General features: G+C 39.7%; 1 protein-coding gene across 2 annotated transcripts in view; it reads right to left on the bottom strand.

The window, feature by feature from the left end:
- LOC115604123 (amine oxidase [flavin-containing] B-like) overlaps positions 1-26,217 on the bottom strand; it is a 54,429-nt gene that overhangs the window by 14,143 nt on the left and 14,069 nt on the right. For both annotated transcript variants that reach the window (XM_030476884.1, XM_030476885.1), the window contains exons 2-9: positions 21,886-21,980; positions 20,748-20,885; positions 8,270-8,374; positions 7,427-7,518; positions 4,437-4,578; positions 3,011-3,160; positions 2,174-2,333; positions 203-299 (exon numbers count right to left, since the gene is read on the bottom strand). In XM_030476884.1, coding sequence (XP_030332744.1) covers positions 203-299; positions 2,174-2,333; positions 3,011-3,160; positions 4,437-4,578; positions 7,427-7,518; positions 8,270-8,374; positions 20,748-20,885; positions 21,886-21,980 — 979 coding nt within the window. The remainder of the gene's footprint in view (positions 1-202; positions 300-2,173; positions 2,334-3,010; positions 3,161-4,436; positions 4,579-7,426; positions 7,519-8,269; positions 8,375-20,747; positions 20,886-21,885; positions 21,981-26,217) is intronic.

The raw sequence follows: 26,217 nt of genomic DNA, 5'->3' as shown, positions 1-26,217 counted from the left end.
TCACTTCAGAAACTCAACCCTTCAACTATTTTGAAGTATTTCCCTTCAAAAGCAGCAGGTTTCCCCATTTCAATTGTTGCTTCTAAGACAAAATTTAAAAAAAAAATGAACCAAGAACAAACAAACCCTCCACCCACCCCCCCCAAAAAAAAAACAACTCACAAAACAAACAAAAAATCTTGACACTTTCTTTGTCTCTTACCCTATTATGGCAGGAAAGCTGCCATCAGGCTTAGTATCATCAAGTGTTAAACCAATTGCAGCATCCTCATCTTCAATGATCATGGTACCACAATACCCTGTTAAACACAAGGTGGAAAAGAAGTTAGGATCCATGTATCCAAACACAGGAATGAGCTTCCAAGAAGTTGTGAAATACTCAGAACTGGACTAGAAAAAGCCCTAAACAACCTGATCTAATTCACTGTGCTTTGAGCAAGGCATGAGACTAGATGACATCCAGAGGTTCCTCCCAATCTCTATCTGATTCTCTGATTCTAGTACAGGGAGATATGAAGATGAAGGAAAGGAGAACAGAAACAATTTAAAATAGAAGTAATATGACTCCCATCAAATGACAAAGATTAGCACACATCTCAGATCTAAACCTTGTCTTCTAGAGAGGGTCTAGCGCTTGAGTGAGACAGGTGCTTGTTCCTCTCTAGAAGAGAAAGTTTAGGTCTGAGATGTCCTGACAATTAACAAACTCCTTTCAAGCATCTTTAAAACAGAAAGTCAATAAAGGAATCTCCTATTGTTGAATTCGTGATAAAAAATCAAGTTATTCTGCAACCTGGCTAGCAAGGTTGGATAGTCACGCTCAAAGACTTGTGGTCAATGACTCAATATCCAAGTGGACATCAGTGACGAGTGGCGTTCCTCAGGGGTCAGTACTCGGACTAGTGCTGTTTAACATCTTTGTCAGTGACATGGACAGTGGGATTAAGTGCACCATCAGCAAGTTTGCCAATGACATCAAACTGTGAGGTATGGTCGACACTTTGGAGGGTCTGAATGCCATCCAGAGGGACCTTGACAGGCTCCAAAGTCTTGCACCTGGGTCAAGGCAATCCCAAGCACAACTACAGGCCAGGTGGAGAATGGACTGAGAGCAGCCCTGAGAAGGACTTGGGAGTGTTAGTTGATGAGAAGCTTGACACGAGTCAGCAGTGTGCACTTGCAGTGTAATGCAGCCAGTCACTGGGCTGCATTAAAAGGAGCATGGCCAAGTATGTCAAAGGAGGTGATTCTCCCCCTCTACTATGCTCTCATGAGACCCCACCTGGAGTATCACATTCAGCTCATTCAGGCCCCTAACACAAGAAGGATGTGGACCTGCACGAGCGAGTCCAGAGGAGGTCATGAAGATGATCAGAGGGCTGGAGCACCTCTCCTATGAAGACAGGCTGAGAGAGCTGGGCTTGTTCAGCCTGGAGAAGAGAAAGTTCTGGGGAGACCTTAGAGCAGCCTTCCAGTACCTGAAAGGGGCCTACAAGAAATCTGAGAGGGAGTTTTTATAAGAGCAGGTGGTAATAGGACAAGGAGGAATGGCTTTAAACTGCAAGAGGGCAGATTTAGATTAGATATTAGGAAGAAGTTCTTTACTGAGGGTGGTGAGGCACTGGAACAGGTTGCCCAGGGAAGTTGTGGATGCCTCATCCCTGGAAGTGTTCAAGGCCAGGTTGGATGGAGCTTTGAGCAACCTGGTCTAGTGGAAGGTGTCCCTGCCCATGGCAGATGTGAAGACACCTTCAATTAATCTTGCTCAGTGCACCCAGAGGGCAGAATTTTTGCAGGCTGACAACTGATGGGATAAAACCTCTTTCCATCATACATCACTTGTACCTTTATGTTATTGTACAAGTGGGAGAGGCTCATGTCTTAGCCAGGTGGCACTAATGGAAAAGGAAAGGACAACAAAGAACAATGAAGGCAACAAACGACATGCATGAGTTATCCCTTCATGCCTACCTCCTTCTTTTTATTCCCCTATCCCCCTCTTTTCCCAAACAATCTCTCAAGTTTCTCAAACAGGGGAAGGCAAAAATGGCATAGAAGTGTACGAAGTCTCCTTCTAAGGTCCAGCATCCTCTAAACACAAAATCTACCCCTTTACCATATACCCTCTTCCTTCTCTCTGTCACTACTACTCTTTTCAATTAAAATGTAATACCCTTCTTCCTCCAGAAAGTTTCCTTATAGTACACAATGCACTTGATGACTGAGCCCATAGGGATTCGGTTGATGAGCTGGTTTCTCATTGGGGGCAAAGGTGGGTTGAAATGAATCTTCAAACCAAGAGCAGGGGGAATGGCACTGATCACATACTTGCCCTGGAAAAGAAATTATATATAAGCCAAATATATTCTCCACTACTTCATTCTAAGTATATTGCTCTAATGAGATTGGCAGACATCTGGGAAGGCTGCAGGGTGTGTCTTTTGAAGAGAGACCTTGGTGTTTAGGATAAGAATTGCAAAACTGAACCCTCACAAAAACCTGCTTGTTAAATAACAAGCATTATATAGGCATCCATCTGTTTGAATGATGGGCAGGTGCTCTTTCCCCAGCACTTAAAAAAAGCTCACTCTGTTATAAGCATCCACTGGTCTCCCTTCCATCTGGACTCCTCTGTTACAACTTGAAAGCAACACCTGTAATGTCTTTAAGAGAAGACACTGTGTTGATAGACAAGCACAGAAAGTTTATTACTAAGCTACACTTTTGTGTTCACTTTACAATTATCATTTATTTTGGAAGGTGACTGAACACAAAGAAGGGATGCTAGCAAAGGATGAGTTTGAATATACACTTTGCTTTTCAGGCATCACTTTAAAGCTTTATCACTGCTCTTTCTTTGGGATAATCAGAAAGTGCAACTTTCTGTCACAGTCACTTACATCTCTGCTACATTTTTGTGCAGGATTTTGGAGAAGTCAGAAAGGAAAAGCTAAAGGTTTTCCAGCCATCCCAGCATGAACAGTTGCTTAAACGTTAGAGGTTTCATTACCTCATACAATTCATGATCTAAGGTTTCCACTACAACAGTTTCACCCGACTGGTCAATGCGGATGACTGGCTTCCTCAGCTTCACCCGGCCTCCCAGGCGCTCCATTATTTTCTCACTGATTTGGCTAGTCCCTCCAACAAACTTCCTCTCCTGAAACACAGAAAATAACTTGGCAAAGTGGACTCAGCAGAGCAGTGCTTGTGAAGTGTATCAATACAAACATTTTGCTTGGTGTTCAAAACAAACCCTGTTCTGTTGTTATGAGAACGTTTCTGGGAAATTTGGCAGTCTCATCTGGAAAACTTATCAACATCAGTGGATATCTCAGTGAGCTCCTCAAATCCTTCCCATATTTGACCGCCAGCCAAAACTAAATGTATTAGTAACCTCATGAGAAAATCTCTTTTCATGTGGTCTCCAAATGGATTTCACAGACCTGTGTGAATCAGCAAGACTACTCAAAAGCTCTTAAACTTTTAAACCTTTCTCTGAGTTCAGTCTTATCCCTGTAGAGGTCTGTGTACCAGAAATAGGAACCCCAATCGTCATAATAAATAACAAGGTATAAGAAGTGACGTAGCTCACATTAAAATGTCTCCTGCAGTATATAATCTAACCTAATTTAAACCCAAATCACCTTCAACTTCATACAAATACTATTTTATTCAATGTATTTACATTTAAATTATCTATAATTCTTGCTTATCTATGCATATTTATGTATTTTATCATGTTTTAACGTATTTGTATTTTATTATGATTAAATAATTTGCATTTCGAAAAATATGATTTGTCATACAATTAGCAAAATTTGCATTTCTCAAGAAGATCATCAATAGCATCTTTACTTTCTTGACATGTAAAAGCAGCACTAATATACTGGATTTCAAAAAATTTCAGAGCAATATCATATTTAAGCTGGGGTGTTCATTTTTCTCAAACTAATTTTAAAATCTTAACAGTTTGAATCCTTGGAAGCTTGCATCTTTAGGAACCCAGCTCTGGGCTACATTTTCAGTATTAATTTGGAGTGCTCTCCACACTCGTGCAGCTAGCATTGCCATCTCCTTTAAGTGCTTCTGAAGTGGTAAGGCTTGCTTCAGCCTCATGACAGACACAAGCACGAGTAAAACTTCCGTTTTTCAATATGGGTAAGCAAAGTGTGTGTTGTAACCAGAGCTCAAAAGGAAGCCAGAGTCAGGAACAGATATAAACCTACTGATCCTTGGGCCAATGCCATTAGCACAGGAACAGCCTTCAACACTAGCTTCGCAAGATCCAGATTAAAGTGTTAATTAATACAACTAGTTATCAGTGTGTTACTGGCTCGCAATCATGGATATCTCAGTTGGCCCTCTGAATTAAAATATTCAAGCAGAAGAATGAAGTTAAATCAGGGCCTGCAGAAGGTGATGGGTGGCAATACCTGTCCGCCATTGGTCGTTGAGAATATCCTTGTTGTCCCCCCACACTGCTTCACGTACCACAAAAACCAAAGGGCAGAGACCTCATGGGGCTCAGAAGTAACATCCACGTTCACAAATAGAGTTGCAAAACTCTTGGCAGCACTGCAGCAAAGATAATAAAGTATGTTAATTTAAAAACCCAAGAAGAGTAGCAAGATTGCTCTTGAGTAGGGTAGAGACTGTCTTTGGCAACCTCTTTCACTGTAAGTAAAGGACTCCTTAATTTCAGTCAAAGTAGGAAACTATCAATTCCTTTTATGCAATATTTTTCAAGTAACCCTGCAAGAAAAAGAAGTTCATCAAGCATTGCTGTAATCCAGCCAAATTAGGGCTCCAGGAGACATAAGAGCCCATGAAATCTTATGTCAGTTTATGCCACTAATGCAAAGTTAGATTGTCATTCTAGATTCAGGATTAAGGGAAGCAAGCCCTCCTGCCTTCACTGGACTCTAAAACCAGCATGTCTTCCCATTGTTCCTGGCTTACATACAGGATCTGCAGCTGCTTGCACCTGCTGCATGCCTGTCCCTCAAACACACAGCATGGAGATTATCCAACACTTGTCATAAAAAAATTCGGGATATTGTCTAAGCTAATTATCTAAACTCTCTGCATTAGTCAGCATCCCCTTACTGCCTGCTCCTCTGGTGTGCTCAGGGAGGGTGATGCAGCTGGAACATGACAAGGAAAGAAATGTAAATAGGAAGCCATAGTGAAGAAACAGTATATACACATTCATGCAAAAGTCTTGGCAACAAAAAGGGAAGGGATACTTTTGGTTCCTCAACTTAGTATTTTAAATAGCGGTCTGGTAGCCAGTGGTAATGAACACGGAAAGAGAAAACTGGCCTGTCTCTCAAAAACATAGTCCTCTAGTTGGTGCTTTCATAACAGCTCTTCTGAAAAATACTGTATAAACCTACAAAAGATTTTGGGGTGCACCAAGACAGGAGTTAATTAAGTCTTAGGGAAACATTCATCCTGTTAGAAGTAAGTATTTCCTCTGCCTCACTCTCAGGAGGAGTTTAAAGGGACATGGAGAGGACCAAGAAATGCTCGGCTTAACTGCATTGTGATTGACAGGTACTGAGATTCTATAGTTATTTCATATGCAAGGCATCAGGCAATCAGTAACTTCCCAAATAATACAGAATCCACTTTCAGTTGCTGCTTTCTCTTTTCAGTCTTTGAACCTTGACCAAAAAAAAGTGAAAAGCATAGCTCAAATATACTATTTCAAACAGCTGTAGATCTACATAGAAAAAAGGCATATTCTGTTCTTTCTAAAAATATAAAGTCCCACTGAAGTAAAAGGCTGATCCATTTTCTGAAATACGGGTGCATTTTGGTTTCATTCTTTACAGCCAAAAATAATACAGAAAATATTTATCAACTTTTGCCTGTATAAATATACTGTAAAATATGATCAACTTTGAAAGATATTTTGTCTAATGGAAGAATTAGCATATGTATGTATTAATATTACATAAGCAGAAGCTATGAGACGGTGGTTAAATTCTCCTAGTTTCTGCCACCTTCCCCCACTGCTTTTCAACATTGCAGTTCCCCAGTTTCTCCTGGTATTCGACCTAGAAATGGCAGTATGATTTCAACCAAGAGCACGCGGGGTATTTCCAGCATGCAACTGTAGCTAAGAGCAAATCTGTATGGTCTGTTAGATGACAGACAGTAAGTAGCAGAAGATTACTCTTCTGGAACATTACCTTCCAGGGTGGGAAGTTTCTATGGCATGCTACCTAAATCTTGAACACACTGGGCAAATCAAGCTAAGATGCACATATAAAATCTGAAAAGCATCTTGGAATTGAGGGATCCTGACAGTTATGCCAATATTCAGGTAAAATGTCAAGCCATATTCCATCAAAGTTTGAAAAAAATATGATCGCAGTCATGTGAGTTATTGGATATTGAATGACTACCAATGTGTGGCAGTTTGCTAACTTCTATAGTTCCTTACCAAATAAGAGGGTCAGATGGCCAGCAGACGTTTCTATTTGGTTTTACTGAACATGAACTGTGATACAAACAAGAAAGGCTTTCTATATCCTTTCGTGCAATTGTCACCCAAAGCAAAACAACCAGAAGATTAAAAGTTTTTCGATAAGAGCCTTCTGTCCATTAACAATAGTCTTGTTGCTCTCTAGAGGCTAGCTGAGGCCATAAAAAAAAGCCCCTGTCAATGACAGTGTCAGCTTGAATGGGTGCTAGCAGGCTTCTGCACCAAGCTCATGCAGGCTCGGGGCAGCCTTGTGTTGGGTGCTTAGCAATTCTGAAGAGGTGGCTGTAGAAATCAATCTGCCTAACAGCAAGGCAGAATCAATGGATTTTTTTCTTCGGTGTGAAGAAAACCAATCAAACTGTTGTTGAGTGGCAAGTAAAGAAAAACTGCTTTGATGTATACATAAAAACAGGAAGCATTTTCAGTTTCCCTGGGTGGTATATAGTGCAGCAGTTAAATAATAGAATGATGGGTGTTAGAGTGATTTAGTGCTATTTCAAGACAAGTGTCATTTTTTGTAGTACTTTGGTAAAATCAGGTGGTCCAGCACAAAATAAACATGTGTCGTTCCATCAGAAGTTTGATTCAAAACCTGCTGTAGCCAGGGCATTTTTTTCTCTTAAAGGTTAAACACACAGTAAGGAGAGAGAAAGTGCACATAACAGATGAAGGTACTACCCATCTCTTCAGAAGTAACCCTCCCCGAATACATTGTCCTTTTATCTTTATTTTAGTCTAAAATATTGAAATATAACAGAATCGACTGTGTGTGCTGACAGGTAGTGTGGTCCATTATTACAAGATTTTCTCACCTGATTTCTTTAAAATAGCAGTATTCTAGTGGTAGTTATATTGGTTTGCAAAGCAGTAATGTTTATTTGGAGCTGTAAGGTATATAAATATAAGCTATTATATTTCATAGTTTCTTACTTTGTCCAGCAAATTTTATCTATGAAATCTTGCATAGTCATTTTGTCCCATTCTTCTGCACGTGGAGCCTTCCATGGGGCTTCACTGGGAATCTAAGGAGACAGAAAAGAGCATTCATCAGCAAATGAATGAGTGGCGTAAGAAAGACAACAAACATGAAGAATCTCATCTTTACATGGTAATTCACCCTGTAAATTCCTGTTGGGTAGTAGAGCAAACAACAGAGGATTCTTTTAGGTTTTCTGTTGTTTGTTTGCTTAAGATTTTCCTTTTTTTTTTTTTTTTTTTTTTTTTTTTTTTGAGATTGAAGAATAGAAAATAATTTTAAGAGTTAAGACCTTTGCCTAGAAAGGCAAAGTACAGTGCTGGGGAACATCTCACATCTCTCTCAGTCACCTATGCAAGTAACAGCAACCTCTTCCCAAGTCCTGTAGCTCAATGGAAAAAATACACTACTGGTAACAAATTAAAAAGGCCAAGTTGAATTTAAATGTGGAGAAGGGCATACATCTGAGTTGTACAAGCCTCTTAAAATACTACTTAAGCAATCATCAGGCAAAGTGCTAAAAATCACATGCATAAACCCTAATGTTCATATATTGAGTAATATGAAGGTAAGACTGCATCACCATGACCTTCAGAAGAGCTTGCCAGGATGCCATTATACACATGCTCTCAACATCAGTGGGTACCAAAATACATGGGTGATGCTGCTCTTGCCAGCACCAGGTTTGTTCAGGCTAGAGCAGCTTTGCCTGTCTGCATCACAGTCCCATCTTCAATCTGCCCCTCCTGGAGGCAAAGCTGAGCTGAGACAGTCAGCTGCAATTCTTCATACCATACCTCCTTTCCCATTTCATCCATGGTCCTCCACAGGTTGTTGTAGTCCAGGTAGGCCAATGGATTCCACATAGGAGGGAATGGACCTTTAAAGGGGTAAGACTTACCCTACAAAATGAAAACCAAACAAAAACATCATAAAAACTAAATACAAGCATAATCATTGCTTCTGTGTGCGGGAAGCTGCACCAAATGGTTAAGTGTTCACTGGGAAAAAAGCACAAATTTAATCAATACATATAACGCCTTCTGACAGACTGTACAAGAGGAACTGAAACACAGGAGGTTCCTTCTGAATATCAGGAATTGCTTTTTCACTGTGAGGCGACCAAGCACTGGCACAGCTTGCCCAGGAGGTTGTGGAGTCTTCATCCTCGGAGATATTCAAAGAAAGCCTGAACGTGGTCCTGGGCCACCTGCTAGCTCTAGGTAGCCCTGCTTGAGCAGGGTGGGTAGACAAGGTGACCTCCAGAGGTCCTGTCCAACCTCAAACATTTGGTTATCCTGTTATTCTGCATGTGCAACTTAAGTGTGAGAGAAAATTGAATTTAGTCAGTTGTGTGAAGAACTGATACTGCCTTGTATCCTCAAAGCTTTATATCAGGTGCTTCTGGGAAACAAATCTAATACCCTTCAGTGGAATCACTAAGATCAGACAAAAAAAAAAAAAAAAAAAAATAAAATGAGATGGAACAACACTGCTCAACTGAGATGAAAAATTGGCCATTTGTTAATGAAAAAGAGAAAGGTTACATTTTTTTTTCTTTTAAATGTTCACAAAAAGACTGCTGTTAATTGTATTTAGTGTTTTGTTTTGTTTTTATCCCTTTCGAAATCAGACAAAAGCAGCTATGACAAGATTTATTATACACTAAAATCTTAGCTTAGAGACCTCCTGGAAAAAAATAGTTTTGGTTAACCTAAAAATCCCCAGCCCTAGAGAAAATGTAGCACTTACTACGAAAGAGTCATTCTTCCAATCCAACACCCCTGGCCATAAATTCCTGAGACTGATAATGTGGCCAATACAAACATCCTATATCTCCACTACTAGATATTCAGATAGTCTAGCTTAACCAAGAGGTGAAGACAACAGGTAATTTATACAGATATTTTATTTACATAGGATTTCCTTGGCTGACTATATGGATGGTAGCATAACAGCTTTAAAAATTCAGAAAGAAATGCTCATTAGCATTACATGGTTACTCATTTTTTCACAATTCATTCTGGACTCCATAAAGTAGAGAAATAATAAAGGCCATACCGTTTGCTGCAGCTGATTTTCAAAACTTACATATTTAAGGGACTGCATCAGCATGAGTGTCGATTGGTAGAAACACTAAATTTTAATAAACATTTCATGCAGTGCCACATCAACCCATCACTAAAAAAATATTTACACTGGCTTCAAAAGAAATACTACATCAAGATTTAATATTTAGAACCAGGTAAGAACAACATTGTGTCTAGTTGAGAACTATTCAAAGACCACTTACACAAAGAAGCAACAGGCTTGATTTGATTTAGCCTCTTTATTAATAATGGGAAATAAGGGTCATTATTAAAATCTGCAGCTGTTCGCAAGCACCAGGAGAGACAGTAAAAGGGGAACAAAGGGATCTTGAAAGACTTAAAACTTGGTCCAGAAATAACAAAATGAGATATAACCTTGAAAAATGCTGGCTAATAACTAATTCAAAGAGAGAGATACATAAAAGGCAGTAATGCCAAAAATCAAACCTAAGTACAGGAGAAAATTAATTTACAAAATAAAAAACCAAGTCCAACAGGTTAGAGAAAGTGAAGAAGAAACTGTTTTTCACCTAGTCTTTGTATGGACTCAGGACTCTAATGGAATCCTTGTCAGAAACACCAAGGTAATAAATGTTGGGAAGAAAGCAAAGTGTGGGAGGAAAGGATTTAATTTTTTGGTACATACGAAGAATCAGCTGCAAAATAACAATTTCATTTTACAGTGCTTTTGAGGAGATTATGGTTTGTAAGATGCCAAAACATCAAATTTTAAAAAGTTTTCAATCCAAAGTTTTGTCACAGACAGAGTAGATCTCCAGTCACTTCATGAGCCAGAGGCAACAAGATTTAAAACCTAATATTTAGAATGCTGTCATGTCCATTTAGAATGGATATTACAGCACATGTTCACATATACTCCTGAAAAGGGATGGTTGTTTTGTTTTGTTTTTTTCTTTTAGCACGGAACAAAAGTACATTACTACAGCTCTTGTGCTCAACCATATGAAAATACATTAAACTGCAATCAAGAAAACATATCCCTGTAGATGGATATGAACTCAATGAGTTTGTTTCATCAGAAGCATTTGGTCCCAACATGGACATCTGGGTATTATACGGTATCTCTTAAATTGAAATTAATTTGAACTGGAGCACACCTTCATACTCTGATGCCAAAGGGCTATAAAAGAAGAGCAAAACCTCTCAGACTCAGTACCTTCCATCCCAGGTAGTAACATCTGAACCATGTTGGTAATTACCTTTTAGCCTTTCTGGGGCACATTAAAATTCCATAACTAACTATTATGGCAGAAAGAAGTAAGTTTTACCATGCTTTCTTCTTAACACTGCAGACAGCCTTCACTAGTGTAAACACTGTGTAGGTATTCCAAAGACAGAGCATATTAGTTTGGTTTTAAGTACCTGGCATTTCCTAGATTTAGGTTTATGAAACATGTATACTGACGTGCTCAAGAAAACTGGGGCAGCATTGGAATGGGTTATTCCAATTACTGATTTTGTTCTGAGCTTCCTGCTCTGCCAGAGGCAATCCTAACCGAGTTATCCCCTCTGAGTTAACTCACGTCTTACGAATTCCCCATGGTTCTTCCTCGTGAGTGCACTGCTAAAAGACACACAAAACATATCTTTGTTTTAGTATTCTTCTATTTCACTGTGTTTGAACTGCTGAAAGGGAAATCTTGGGTATATCTCTGTGCAGAAATCTGGGGTGACAAGTCTTTTAAAGCACAAGAAAAAACTTCAACCTGGAAAAATAAAAAAAAAAAAAAATCATCAAAGTTAGGAAGTCTCCTGTGAAAATTCTTTGAAGAGGTCCTATGACATTAGCTAAGGCCTGATCCTTATTTCCTACACAAACAAAACTCCACGAGCTGTCAATCAGAATTCTGTTTGAGAAGAAACTGCAAGGCTAGGCTCTACACAGAAACAAAAACAGCAGCACCAAAGAAAGACTACACATAGCTCTTAGTTTCCAACAAACCAAAATATTTCAGCTCTACTTCTGATGAATTTGCACTTTTGCAAACACAACAACCTTTGTGATGCTTAGGCAAATTTGCCTATTTCTATCACATTGATGAAGAACAGCATTCTCCATGCCTCCTGGTGGTTGTATAATCTCTAAAGAAAAACAAGACAGTGAAAAATATGCCCCAAAATGCAGAAAACAGTTCCTTTTCAAATATTTAAATCAGAACAGTATAAAACCAGCCATTATAACCCCCTCTTCTGATTATCTGGCATATTTCAACACCACTACTATAATGCTTAGAAAGATTTCTTAATTTTGTTTACTTTTTCTAGGGCTTACTGGGATTTAATATAGGCATATATTTTTATTAGAAACTGTTTCATGATGCCACTTGCAATGCCTCTAAAAGCAGAACACCAACATCAGCAGTTGGAAGTCTACCGGCTGTTGTATGGGTCACTTGTTGCTTACAAAGGCTGCTGCTGCAGTGTGGTCTAAAGCATAATGAAGAAGCTGAAACTACAGGGAGGAAACTCATGTATCCCAGCTGTCTCAGGAATAAACAAACTGGGAAATAAGAAATCCAGTGTTTGTCACAAATATTACAATTCCCAATAGATTTTCTCATCCATCTGTTTCGCATCAACTGACATTTGACTTTGTTACACTGGACCCATGTAATATAAGTGGTATAGAAATTAACTATCTGCATATATGAGCTCTTTCTCAGGCCAAATAGCTGACATAAGTGGGTTTTTACAGGGAGAAAAAAGCCCCACAGCACTGCAACTTAATCTTAGTAGCCCCTTGAATATCAACCCCAGCACTTCAGAGAGCATAGGGACTGGATCTCACACACGTCCTCCTGTGAGGGTGACAGTGAGTGAATGGTTAGCTCTGCCAGGAAACATCATCAGTATCTCAATGCAGAGTGAGATCTCACAATAAAGTCTGCTTTTACAGGTGCAAGACAACTTCACGGTGCCCTAAACATTATGTAGCCAGGTAGCACCTGAGTGGGATGCAATATGGTGAACTGAAGCCCCTGGTGTCAACGATCCATGCATTTTTTATAGCGTGGTATAAACATCCTATAAATATAGTCAGCTTTCACTGGAAGAAACAAGATGGTGTGGTGCATTCTCTGCATCACTGAATAAGCACAGATATTTGCTCAGCTAAATCATCAGAACATTGGGGTAAGTGATGCTAACTTCACGAAGATGTCAATCTGCATGTTAATTCACAGTTACACAGGTTTACAGACACGTAGTGCCCTCTGGTGATTCACAGCTATGGTACATCACACACACCTTGTTCTCTTAACTTAAAATCCTGGTATTGTCATTATTTAAAGCACAGAAATGGTAAGGCGCAGAACTGTGAGAAGGAAAACAAGAAACAGAGATGCATCACTTCAGGCTGTAACTCTGTAGCTGTCTTTGATACTCAGTTTCTCATCTGCTGCCTTGTGGAAAACTACCCTTTTGGTTTGGTTTGTGGTGGGTGGGGTTTTTAATCCACAACATCTAGCAACATGTGGTTTTGGGACTAAGCCTCCTGACTAATCATAATTTTCAATAAAAGATGGCAATTAACTGGACCAAGCCAAGAGAGGTATATAGGCCTGCTTAGAAAACTGTAATGTTGTCAGGCTTTAAGTTCCCTTCTTTGAGAAACTGTTCAGGAGCTCATACACTCAGCTGGTTACTATACTGACAGATATCCTGTAGGTAAAAAGATATATAGGTTAGAAAATGTAAATGCAGCACAAGAAAATCTGGATAACTAATGGTGCAAAGCTACAATATTAAGACACAACAGAATATCCTCGAGATATCTTTCAATATTTGATGTGAGATCATCAGCTGTGAATGCCAGAGTGTTTTGTGAAGTTTTGTCAGCAAAAATAATTCTATTTTAAGTGTAGCATAGACAGACACATTGGCTTGAAACATACATCCTGAAAAGGAAAGGAACTCGTCGGGAATGACTTGTTTCTGCCATATTGTAGAAATAAAGTCCATCTTCACTCTGATCTATCAGTCATGCAATCCCTTGAATATGTGTCTTAAAAAACGAAGAATGCGAAAACCAACAACACTGACGTGATTTAGAAAGGGAATTGCGGATCTGCTCTGAATTTAAAAGGGAATATAACTACTTGTTCTAATCAGCTAAGAAAATAGTTAACTAAACCTCCTTCCTACAAGAACAGGATGTTTTTTTGTTTTGGTCACTAAAAAGCATTCAGATGTTTTGTGAAGCACATGTTTATAGACACTTTGTTTCTAAATACTTTTCGAAACTAGGCCTGCATGTGCTTTCAACACCTGAATTAAACCTGCCAACAAAGTGGATAAAATCAATAAGAAAACTTTTCAGTATTTCTAGAATTAGTCTTAAAACAAACCTTCTTCCCCTCCCAAACATGAATAAATAAATGAAACAAATGAAATGAAAACAGGAGAAAAAATGGAGTTTCATTTGGGAGAAAGCCATCTAATGAGCATCTGCCCACAGCATAACTAAGCAGACAGGGCACCCAGGCTCTCTCATGACCAAAACACTCTATTTAAAGCAGAAAATAATGTTAGACTCACTTTGTTTGTTCCTGAAATACTCCAGGTTATTAAATTTCTTACCTAAAAAAAATATCAAATCTTACATAAAATGTTAGAGGTGCATGAAACCCAGTATGGTCAGCCAGCTGCTCCTGTACGAAATACACATTTCTCTAATTCTCTTTTTCTGTAGACCTCAATTAGCTTCTCAAGGGAAACAAAAATTGGTTCTTACAATCAGATGCAATTGAAGCTTTTCTCCCAGCAGCCTGAATTAAACAGGCTAGGTGGAAGCACTGCTCCTTTTCCTTATCTCCTAGGGAACAGACCCTGGGGTCTGGGAGAGCTAAGACTGAGAAAGTTTCTTTCCATTCAGATTTAATTAAGAAACGCACACTTTATTTCCAGTTCATTTTTCTTACTACTTTCATCTTCATGCTACCATTAGGTCACAGCTGCCAGTCTTCCAATCAATCTTCTTGATCAACAAACATCCTTTTCAAGACCTTGTTTTACAGTCCCCTTTGACAGAAATAATTTTGCAGATCTACTGTACATAATCTTGCTTCTTTTAAGCTGCTGTAATACAAATACTATCCATCTTTTACTTTAAAAGTTCTAATTATGAATCTCCTTCTTGGAATTACTGCCAGGTGGCTGGCACAAAAAGGGAAAATGGACCTTTATTTACAGGGCAGGTCCAATGACACTGAAACAAAACAAGCCTTTCCTATATTCCTACCAATCACTGCTCTTCATTTACAGCATGGAGGATATCCCTTGTGAGACTCTGGAGGATGCTTTCACCAACCTCAGCCTATTCAATCCTCAGACTTGCTTCTGAGGCTATCAGTGAGTGTGATTAATGACACAGTGTCTTGTGACAGGAATGCCTGCATCCTCGTATCTAGAAAGAGTTAAAATAACATAGGTCTGCATTCCAGTAATGTCTTGTGAAACTACTAAGGCCCAGTAGCAATTTAAGCATCTTTTAATTTACTTGGCTCCCTTTTAAAGACACCAGATGTCCAGTTTCTTAAAGATTCAGATGTATTCTTCTCAGTTCCCCAAGTTCTAGCTTACAAATTGTCAGCAAAAAGGGGAAAAACCAAAATACGTCATGCCATTTCGCCTTGCTTAAATTGATGGCAACCAAGAGTCTCACAGACTTTTTCATTCTCTGACTGCACTCTAATTAGGATACACAAAGAAAAATGAAAGCACTTTTATCTAGTCATTCAAAAATCCATTTAAGCTGTTACGCTCTATACTATAGACTATGCCAGGAGATACTGACCTTAGATTTGCAGAGAAGCAGGTCAAAAGCTTAAATAAATCATATTGTTTAGCTTCAGTGCATATATCACTGATATCACCGAAGAAATACCACTAAATTCTATAATTTTAGACACAGCAGTCGCTTATCCAGCTCCTAATTAAATCCCAATACAACACGACCATCACATTTTTAATTCATGAACAAGACCACAGCAAACTGCATTTTAATAAGCACAATAGTGCTGAAAATGAATGACACCCAAGAGGGCTGTAAAATTTTTTTCTGTGGATCTATAGTAGATCAGTATGTAACCTGGCAAAATTAGTGCAGATTTGTGGACCTAGTTAAAAGTACTGCACGTATAAGACTAAACATTCACCTTCTGTGATGTGCTGCAGGCAGGGTTCACATTAGCATTCTTCCCAGAGATGCCAATTGTATGTACTTGTATGAAAGTGGTGCTAAAAATGAAGGAGGCATGACAGGCATTCAGATACCTCTAGCCAGTGCTGCTGGGAGATGAATGAGTGTGAGGGAACTTCATCCTCCTACAGAGAACTTAATTGAGGTAATGAGATATTGGCAAGTTGCTATCAAGAGCCTGTCTAGTGACTTCGGAGGGAATGCTTCATGTTTCACCCAGCATTTTAACTTGGAAGACCCCTCCTGGATGTGCCAAGTGTGCCTGTTGGAGTTAAGGAAACTAGCCGGACTTATCTCAATTATAACCACATGAGGAATGTTTTGGATGCAACACTATGAACATAGCTGGCTACCTAAACCAGCTGTTGGCACTATCTGCAGTCTGCACTAAGACAGCACAGAGATTAAAAGAAACAAGCATTACTACCACTTTCTAGCAATGATGCTATAATCTAGTGAAATTCCAAGACCGATCATGGCATTATCCCAGAGAAAGTTCTAGTGGAAAAAACATCTGTAGAAAAATTACAAGCAGCATCAATGGCAGTGGGGGGATCTACCATAGACTTATTACTATGTTTTGAGAAACAAGCTTTGTCGGTCGAATGTAGCCAGTGAGAAGTCTTGTTGCCAGTGTATGGTCCCAGTTTTTACGCAAGCTCTCCATCAGTGAAAATGGGATAAGAGGATGTTTAGCTGGCACCACAGCAGGACAAAGAGTAGATCAGCATTTATATGAAGGAATCAAGTTCTAAAAAGATGAAATTGGCAAACCTGTCATACAAACCTGTCATACAAAGAAACATTCATTTACACAGATTTAGGGTAGCAAAGTAGACCAGTTCTGCAGTTATCTTACTTAGCAGAGGAACCTATGTTACATTTGATAAATTTTGGTAAATTTGTGTTTTAAAAGGCAGGAACTTTCCACGGCTATTGGGATGCACAAAAGTGAATTGCAATTTGAATTAATAAAAACAAAAAACCAAACCAAAACAAAAAAAAAAAAAAAAAAATTGATCATTAAACACTCAAAATAATCTACCTGCTTTCATATTTCAACACTTCTTTCCAGGGCCTGTTACATAGCATAGGTAAAAACTACCTAGACTATATGTACTTTGGCTTGTTTTTCTAAGCCAAAAGCTGTCATTTTGGTGACGAAAGCAAACACCACCAGCCAAAATTTGAAACCTACCTATCTAAGGTAGGGTCCTGAATCCTCTCTTGGGCAGCTAAGGAAAAGTTATCTTATTTTAAGAAGTGTTTTACATTTGCCTACCAGTCCAACGGGAATACTGGTATAAGATGATGACTTCTCAGCTAGTTCTGCTTTTGCTTCTTAAATCTGGAATTATGAACCTAACTTCAGTTACGCTACTGAAAAGCAATGGTGTTCAGACAGCAATTTGCCCAAATACTACTTGCAGAGCTATACTAATTTTCTCACTAAGGCTGATGAACCAGTATTTACACAAATGAAAAGAACATACTGATCTCCTTTCAAAGACCATGAAAAAGGCTGCTTAACAAGTGGAGGGAAAGAAAAAAAGTGTAGGGCAAGAAATACAATTTTGAGTTTCTGTGAAGATATCACACACAATATAAGTGAGACCAAAAATCATCTCAGAATAGAACCTGACATTAAAAAAGATTAAAGGGGGAAAAGAAACGCACAACCCAATCAAGTTGGTAAAGCCTAATTAGCAGAGACCCACCCAGAGATCAGCAAAATGCATTCTTTTCATTTGGTAGTATAAAGAAGCTGCATATATTACTTGTATTAAAAAGCCTCTAAAATGAATTTAATTAACTATGAAAGGCTTGATTTTGCCTTTGGGTATATGTAAAAACAACAGCCAATTTTACAAGATGCACTGTGATGCCTGATTATGTAGCAAGAGAAGAATTAAAACCTTTAGGTTTCACTCCTCTCTGGGTTCAGAGAATTTTGTGGTCCAGAATTTAATTATATTTCGCCACAGTCACAAAGCTTGGGTCAGCATGTGAATTCAAACTCACACAGTGGCGACAGACCTTTGCCTATTTTGGAGTCTGGTTTGCAAGCTGTGACTTGAGACTACCACTTAGATTTCAGGGAGCACAAGAGAGCAATGTCCATTTGCAGATAAAGCATAGGCAAGTCCCATGGCTAAAAGTGAGAGACCTGTAAGGAATGTATTACAGATACATGAAATGCAAAAGGCAGAAGATTATTATGTTAAATTGGCCACACAACTATGCATATGTCTGCTACATAGTGCTGTATTTTGACTGTTCTAACTTCAACTATGTTAATTCTCTTCCACAGTTGAAAAAACACAGAAGGAAAAAAAAAAAAAAAAAAAGGAAGATTTAAAATTAATGAAATTAGGAGATTCAAAAGAGGTTCTACTGACTGTGGAATATCTCCTTTTCTTTACCACCTGCATGGTTACCAGGGAGTCCTGCCACACACCTCTCTGCCTCCTCTCTTCAGGAGCTCTACTACAGACAGCTGCATCGGGAGCCTGAGGCTGCAAGCTCTGTCTGAACCCAACCTGCAGGCTCTTTGCACGCCTTAGGAGCACCTCAGCCAGCAGCTGGGATCTCTCTCCTTGGAGACTTTCAGCACTTGACTGGGAATGGCCCCAAGCAACATGATCTAGCTATGAGGTAGACACTGCTCCAAGCCCAGGGTGGAGTAGGAATCTCCAAGGGCAACTTTTTCCATGGCCCTGTGTAAGGCACAGTGCCAATCTCACACATGCCTGCCAGCACTCAGACCAATCCATTTGCCTGTATCAAATTGCTATGGATGCTCCATCCCCCTGGCATATGTAAGGGCATAACTGGTCATCTATGAGCATCTCTTAGTAGGTCTTACCACAGACACATGTGCTAGAGGAAGTTCAAGCCCTCAACCTTCCTCACAGTTACCCTAGGATCTCCTTCACAGATGCAGGCATTAACCTGCATCTGTAGCAAACACCCAGTATCTCCAGACGTGGATGGCCTGAATGCCTCCAGGAGCAGAGTGGTTTCACCTGCCTCTGGATTTCTGGATACAAGTCATATTACTGTATAGGTTCCCTGGACTTGTCCTCTAATGCCTTAGTGTCCCAATTCAAGGCCCTTTATACACCCCACATGCAGGCAAAGCCAAGGCATGCCCCTCCCAGCCTGGGATATGACCCTGAATGCCAGCAAGTCCTATGAGTGCTGGGTAGAGAGGAAAGCTGAGAGCCTTGGCTCCCACCAGCGCTCATCATCCCGGGCTAAAACATATCCACAGATAATGGAAAAAAGCCATGTGCAACCTCTGGCAACTCATGCGATAAGACACGTGTGGTCAAGGGAAGGACAGACTGTCCTTGGCAAGAGCCCAAACTTCTGCGCCATTCTCCATTTTCCTCACTGTAAAAGCCTACTGCAAAACAAAAGACTATTTCAACCAGCATAGTAATACAAGTATTTCCCCACAAGCTGGTTCCTAGGGATCCTAAAAGAAAGTGAGGTCTGGCTTACCAAACAAGCAGCCATGTTTAACTGGCTGCTGACAATAAATCAGGCCCACATGTCAGCCTCATCTTTGGCTTCAGTGACTTCTGACAGCATTTTGGATTGCCCCCATGTTAGGATAGTAAGGTTGTACTGAAAGCTGGTCACACTGACTGGCCGTGTCAATTGTCTTCTACCAGTAAGGTTTTTCCTCATGGCATGACCTCCTATTGCTACTGAGAAGACTCTGAAGGCTAAATAGTGTGAACAAGCAGAAAATCTTGCTTTGAGGATGGTACCAAAGGTATACAAAACAGAACAGTGCGGATGTACCACCAGTTTACCACAGCAGAAGTAATTGTGGACAGTCAGCATAGCAAACCACTTTGAGATCACCTATTTCATAACAATTGAGTGCAAAAAATATTGGAAAACATATGACAGAACATCTTTTCTCTATTGCTATTTTTAAATCTGTCCAGGTTTTCTTTAACCTTTGATCAAATACCAACTACTATCTGGCAAATATTTTACCAGTCATTGCACAATGGCTTTCCATAAACATATAATGAAACTCAATGTTAATTTCCTCAGGACTAACTTAGAAAATTTCCCTTCTGTGGGAGTGCAACACTGCTCTATATCAGGAAAGGAGAAAGGATGCTCTTTTGGAGAAAGTACACTACTAATACTGAGAATACGTGGGCTTTTTAACAGCTCTGCCACAGCTGTCCTGTTTCAGATCATGAACAGATAGTTTAACTCTGCCTCCACAAGACTGATTGCCTCCCATAGCCTTTTGCAATTACTATTACAATATTTTTTCCTACTCTGCATGACGTTCCCCATCAGCAAAACCAGACTTAATCTCTCACGCTTCTTTCAGTCAGGATAGTAATTGTCTGAGAAACTTTCAGCTTGATTGAAGACACTTTCAGGACTTCTGAAAGGGACTTTCAGAAACCTCAGGCAGTATCTTTGAGAGCTGACCTGTACAGAAGAGTCCCAGTTGTACTGTTCATAAACAGTGAATATTTTTGAAAGCTTTTAACTAAGAACTCAGAACTGAACCAAGGCATCAGCAAACAGGAGGTGTCTACTGGGTACACACATGGATGTGCGTGCATATAGTAATCTGTATGAGTTCTTCATTACCAACATAGAGTCATAGAGTCATAGAATAGTTTGGGTTGGAAGGGACCTTCAAAGGTCATCTAGTCCAACCCCCCTGCAATAAGCAGAGACATCTTCACGTAGATCAGGTTGCCCAGAACCACATCCAACTTGGCCTTGAATGTCTCCAGGGATAGCACGTCTACAACCTCTCTGGGCAACCTGTGCCAGTATTTTACCACCCTCATTGTAAAGAATTTTTTCGATGCATTCTTAAATATGTATGCTCCACTGTAGCATGGATGGAAAGCAATAAGAAAGGAGATCACCACAAGTCGCCTGTTTTCAGCAGCATGCTTCAGAGCATCTTACCTTGACATGATGTATCACGTACTCCACTTCATTCACTTTATATGTCTCTATTCCTAACTCTTTAGATAATCGCAGGAGACGATTTTGTGTTGGTCCCACGTAAGCTCCTCCAAGGTCCACATATTTAACTTGCTTATTCTAGTTTATCACGTACAACACACAAGAGGGAAAAATAACGGGGGGAAGGATTAGAAAAAAAAAAAAAGGATAAGCCCTTTGTAAATAGCACACAAGTTAAAAGAGCAATCCAGATAAATTCTTTAAATTAAACACTCCCAGAGGATGTTGGCAAGATTCCTTTCCCCATGGAAAACTTCAATCCTTTGGTAGAGTTCTGGTGTGGCAATAACTGAGAATCTTGGGTAAGGAGTTCATAACCATCTTAGCTGGCCTGTGGTTACATTACAGCCTCAACAAACATGGGAGGAAAGAGTCTGACAGGCAGAGAAAGAAGAACAGGATCAGAGAAATCTGTGCAGTTTCTACTCAGTCAGGCATCACACCAACAACTAGTTCAAAACAGACTGTAGCAGGAAGTAGCACAGGTAAGATTCTCTAATGAGCAGAAAGGAAGGGCATCTCCCAGGTCAAGGTAGGGCAGAAAGTAAAGGAGTTAAGTAAGACATGCTGGTACTAGTTCCCAGCCACCCTTGCCATTCCTCTAGCCTACATGATGTCTCACATTGCTTGTTACAGTTCTGCTGAAGGCTCTTCATGGTGTGGTTGGCCTTAAGGGTGGTTTTTTCATAGAGATTTCTCCAGTGCCTCTCTCTGGCAAATTGTTTTGAAATGTAGCTAATCATGTTCTCTTTCCCAGAGGAAAGAACTGATGACTCAGAGCCTGGAAGTCATAGGCAAGTATTCTGTCCCCATGCCAGTCTGACCATCACGCCAGTCTTTCCCTACTCTTGCTAGTACAACATCAGGAAATCTCCCACCTGCTAGTGCTCTAGAAATTTTCCCTCAAGTAGGTCCTCTAGCCGTAAAGACAAATAAATACATTTATGTACACTACTCATACAGTATAGTATACTATACTATAAACATATATACATACATCATATGTGTATACTACACGTGCATATGATATATACTATATGTATGTATATGTAACATAAATGGGTTTGGAGATAATTACCCTTACGGTGAAAGTTCTTCCACCAACCCTGTCATTGGCTTCCAGTAACACCACATTCAAGCCCGACTCAGTCAGCAGTTTGGCTGCTGAGAGACCTAAAAGATAAAAAGAAAAACAATTAGGCAATACTTCTGCACATGCACTCCATGGCTTTTGTTACTTTACATGTAAACGCACACAAGTATCCCCTCAAAACCTGAATGTTTTATTCAAACTCTTTTCCAGGGGGTGAGATGGAGGTGGAATAACCAAAAAAAGCAAAAAACAAAAAACCCAAAAAAACCCAAACCAAAACAAATCAAACCAAAACAATAATCATGAAATGGAACCAAAGCCACATACTAAAACAGTTTGTGGTCAAATTTTACATGTGCTAAGCACCTTTTACACCACATGCTCAGCTCTTCTCGTTCATAAGACAGCACTTCTTACGACAGTCATCCAGTCAGGTGAGAACTTGGCTGCATTTTTCCTTTTCTAACTTTCTGTTTTCTGACATCGGCACATATGTTTTATAACACACCCCCCCACCCAAAAAAAAAAAAAAAAAAAAAAAAAAGTGAAGTTTTATTAGGACTGTCCTAAATTTCAAAAGTTTTCCTGAAGCTTGTTGTACATGTCTGCTTTCCAGCTCTGAATATTTTGTTGTACATTAGCAAAGTTCCCACACAGTCAGGTCACAGGTTTCTTCTCCTGAAGAGCACATGGTCTGATTCAGAAAAGACGTAATATGCACTTACGTGTGGCAACAAGAAGAAAAAATATGGGTAAGTCTACCTCAAAAATTGTTTCATTCCTCAGCCACTTCATACACTTTTCTCTCCATTTTGCAATTCTTGAAGCTGAGACACCAAGAGAGGGAACATTGGGAATATAGGAGGGAGCATCTCATTTTTGTTCTGATGTCATAAATCCTCATAATTGCAGAGGAAAATATTAGCATTAGGTCCTGCAGCAAGTGTGTCAAGAGACTACTGGAATGAAGGGAACTAGAAAGGGTGCACAATATGGAGGGAATAGAGCATGCAACCTCTCAACTTCTTAAGATCATCCCTGCCTTTTACTCTAACACACAAACTGAGATTTGTATAAACTGAGGTTCTTTCTTTGGCCACATGCGAGTGATTTTCTAGTGGGATGACAGGAGTTATATTCTAGGGAGCTGCATCATCCTCTTGGGCTGATAGGATGTGTTGAATACAGTTCAGCACAAATCAGTCTAGAAGCCACACTCACACATCATAACATAGCTATCCTTTCTGGCTCTCTGCATAGTCACCATCAGAAGCAACCAGTTTCCATTCTGTGTCTTGGTGCATGTAGTTTTTGAGAAGGAGCCGTCCAAGCAGATTGTTTCAAGCACAAGGCAGCCGTGGAAGAAATGGCAAAAGTACTGGCAAGAAAAACAGATGGCCAAAGCTAGCATGGCAGGATTGAATGAAATGATAATGAAGGAAAAATAGCAGCCCTGGATAGAGTTTTAATGAGAGCTACTAAAGGTGATGACCAGGATGTTCTATAGCAGCTAGTGGCTTCGGAGTAGAAGAACCAGGTCCTGTTCCCAGCACTGCAGTGAACCTGCTGCACTGTGCTGGTTAAATCACTTCAGCTCTCATTTTTTTTCGCCATCTGTGAAAAACAGAGACGACAGGTGTACACCTATTTATCTAAAGAATTCCACATTTTCTGAAGAAAAGCAGCAGATGTTTCCATTAAAAGATCAACTGTCCTGATTTTATTTCTAGCTTCAAGGGTTTATTTATCCTGGGTTTTCACATAAGTGTTAGTGAGAAAAACAGTAATGACACTGATAAAGGTCTTTCCATACTTCCTGATTGAGGAAATTACATTACAAAAACATCTGGCTAGATCAATGGCCTTGACTACTCTCACAAATATTTGAAGATATCAAGGAAGAGAAAAACACAGCAAACAGTCATGTTACGAAAACACAGACTATCCCTTCAAACAACCTGCAAAAAGATTGGCTCCTGAAAGAAAATTAAGTAAATATAAACTAAGAAAATTAAGTAAATATAAACTAAATATAAATGTAAACTCCTAAGTAAATATAGCTTACCAGTTAAAGAAAAATAAATAATAATTAAAAAAAAAAAGATTATTTTTAAAAAAGACAAATATTTCATCAGTTGGGAGAGGATCAATAGTAGTTATTAATGAATCACAGAATGAATACGTAATCTGAAAGCTGTTGCAACTGCTGTTTTCCATTGGCTTATCATCCTAACAGGTATTGACTAATCAATTAATAGTATTCAGTTACCAACACTAAGGAATATGAGATTTGACTTTCTTTATTAAAATCTAATGAATAAACATTTCTATACAGCTAGAAACAAAGGCAGTTTATTCCCGGGAGCTGAATAAAGAGAGAAGCTTGTGAAAGGATAACTCTAGACTCAGATGAAATGCAGCCGATGCTCAGTGGTCAGCCCAGATATCATCTCCTTGTTTCCTTATGTACCTTTCATCCGCCTTATTGCATCTACCTACTATTTACTCCCTACTGTTTATTCTGGGGCAGGTGCCACATTCGCCACCCTGTACCCCCACTCCAAAGATTCACAGATGTACCTGTCAGAGATGGATAACAGTTTACTCTTTCCTGATGCAAATACATAAAAATCCAACCAAGTGTTGAGAGGCGGATTAGGTTCATTAATATCTCACTGCCTCATGCCAATTCTCTAGAAGATCAGATCTCTGTTGGCAGTGGGATGTGTCCTTGGATCATGACTCCATAGTAAAAGTTGCAGTCTAGAGGGTTCCCAACCTAAGCACCACCTGACCACTTCTTTTCAAGGGCTGGTGGTCCACCTCCCTCTCTCACCTACATGACAGCTCTGTTCTGGTCCAAAGCTTTCTGGAGAAATTCCGCAGATAATTGCTGACAAAGGTGGGGAATACAGCCAACATCTAGCTCCTCCTCTCCCTCATCACAAACATGTAACTGGAGAAAAAAGTGGATTAAGGGAAGGCAGAGGCCCAATAGGGTCAGATGGCACAGCGACGGATCAGATTATATCTCAAAGCATGCACAGTACAGGATAAGGCAAGACTGTGGTCACAGATACCACATTACAGTGCAATATTGACAGGTGGGAATGTTGCTAGTTTTGGTATCTCACACATTTGGAATCACGGTACTGCCACATCACCCTGTACCTGTTCCCTGGAGCTGGACTCAAGACCCCAAATGGGCTCTTGGTTAAACACTGCCAGAGCACTGAATGCTGTGGAGGGAAACCTTGAGCCAAAGTGGTACAAGGACATATAAGGCACCAGGAACAGTAACAAAAACATATTAAAATGGAAATGAATACTAGCACATGAATATTGGGGCACTAGGTTGTGGTTTGCTTTTCAGAAATGAAACACTGCTGTAAGAAACTCCTACAAATCACTAGCTCTTTTTTGGCAAAAGTCAGACTGGCCTCTCTGTACTTAATACTCCAATTGTCATACACAGAGCATGAAGCCTGTGAAGCAAAGCCTGGAAAAATCTTTCATACATGATCTAAGATCTCCTCTTCAGAGGTTTAACCCTTCACAACTTTCACATTTCAGCACTGCCTCTGGCTTACCTCTCACCCTCTTGTGCATCACTTACCAAAAGATATGTCTTTAATATTGTCCCATTCCTCACAAGTGAGGCAAACAGCCACATTCAAATATAAAGTTCATTCAAAAAACGTGACTGATGCATATTTCCTGCACAATGTTTTGTCACCCAGTGGCACCTTCCCCTCCTCCCCAGGAGCATTTCAACAGATTCAGATCTGAATTCCAATATAGGGTTGCTCAATTGCTTTTGCCACCACTTTGCAGAGGACAGTAATTGGGTCCAGTTTCCACTGTAGGTCAAGTTTCTTCAAGGGGCAACAGAGAGACATATATATATGGGCAGATAATTAATGCAAACAGAGAATCACAGATGATAAGTCTTATTTGAAGCCCCAGACTGAAAATACCATTGTGCTTAGAGGATGTTTAACCAGGCAAGCCTTCATCTGTTACCATGGCAACCCAGTACCCAGCCGCAGCCACTCAGAGATGCTGGTGAGAGATTGCCTCCCCCAGAATTTTATAATGCAAGTTCAAGCCACTAAAATCAGGTTTTCATTGTGCAGCATTCTGCACTCACACAAATCCTACCCAAACGTAATAATTACAATAATGATTTCACCTTCAGTTCCAACTTACTTCTTTCTGTTTGGTATCTCTGTACCTGCTAAACATCCTAAATTGCACCATTTGATTAAACGGCTTTGTTGCAACCTCACTTCCTACCATTAACAGCTTTCTTATTGT

This window comes from Strigops habroptila, chromosome 2 (genome assembly GCF_004027225.2).
Source record: "Strigops habroptila isolate Jane chromosome 2, bStrHab1.2.pri, whole genome shotgun sequence".
NCBI lineage: Eukaryota > Metazoa > Chordata > Aves > Psittaciformes > Psittacidae > Strigops > Strigops habroptila.
This window is presented reverse-complemented; position numbering and strand designations above follow the sequence as displayed.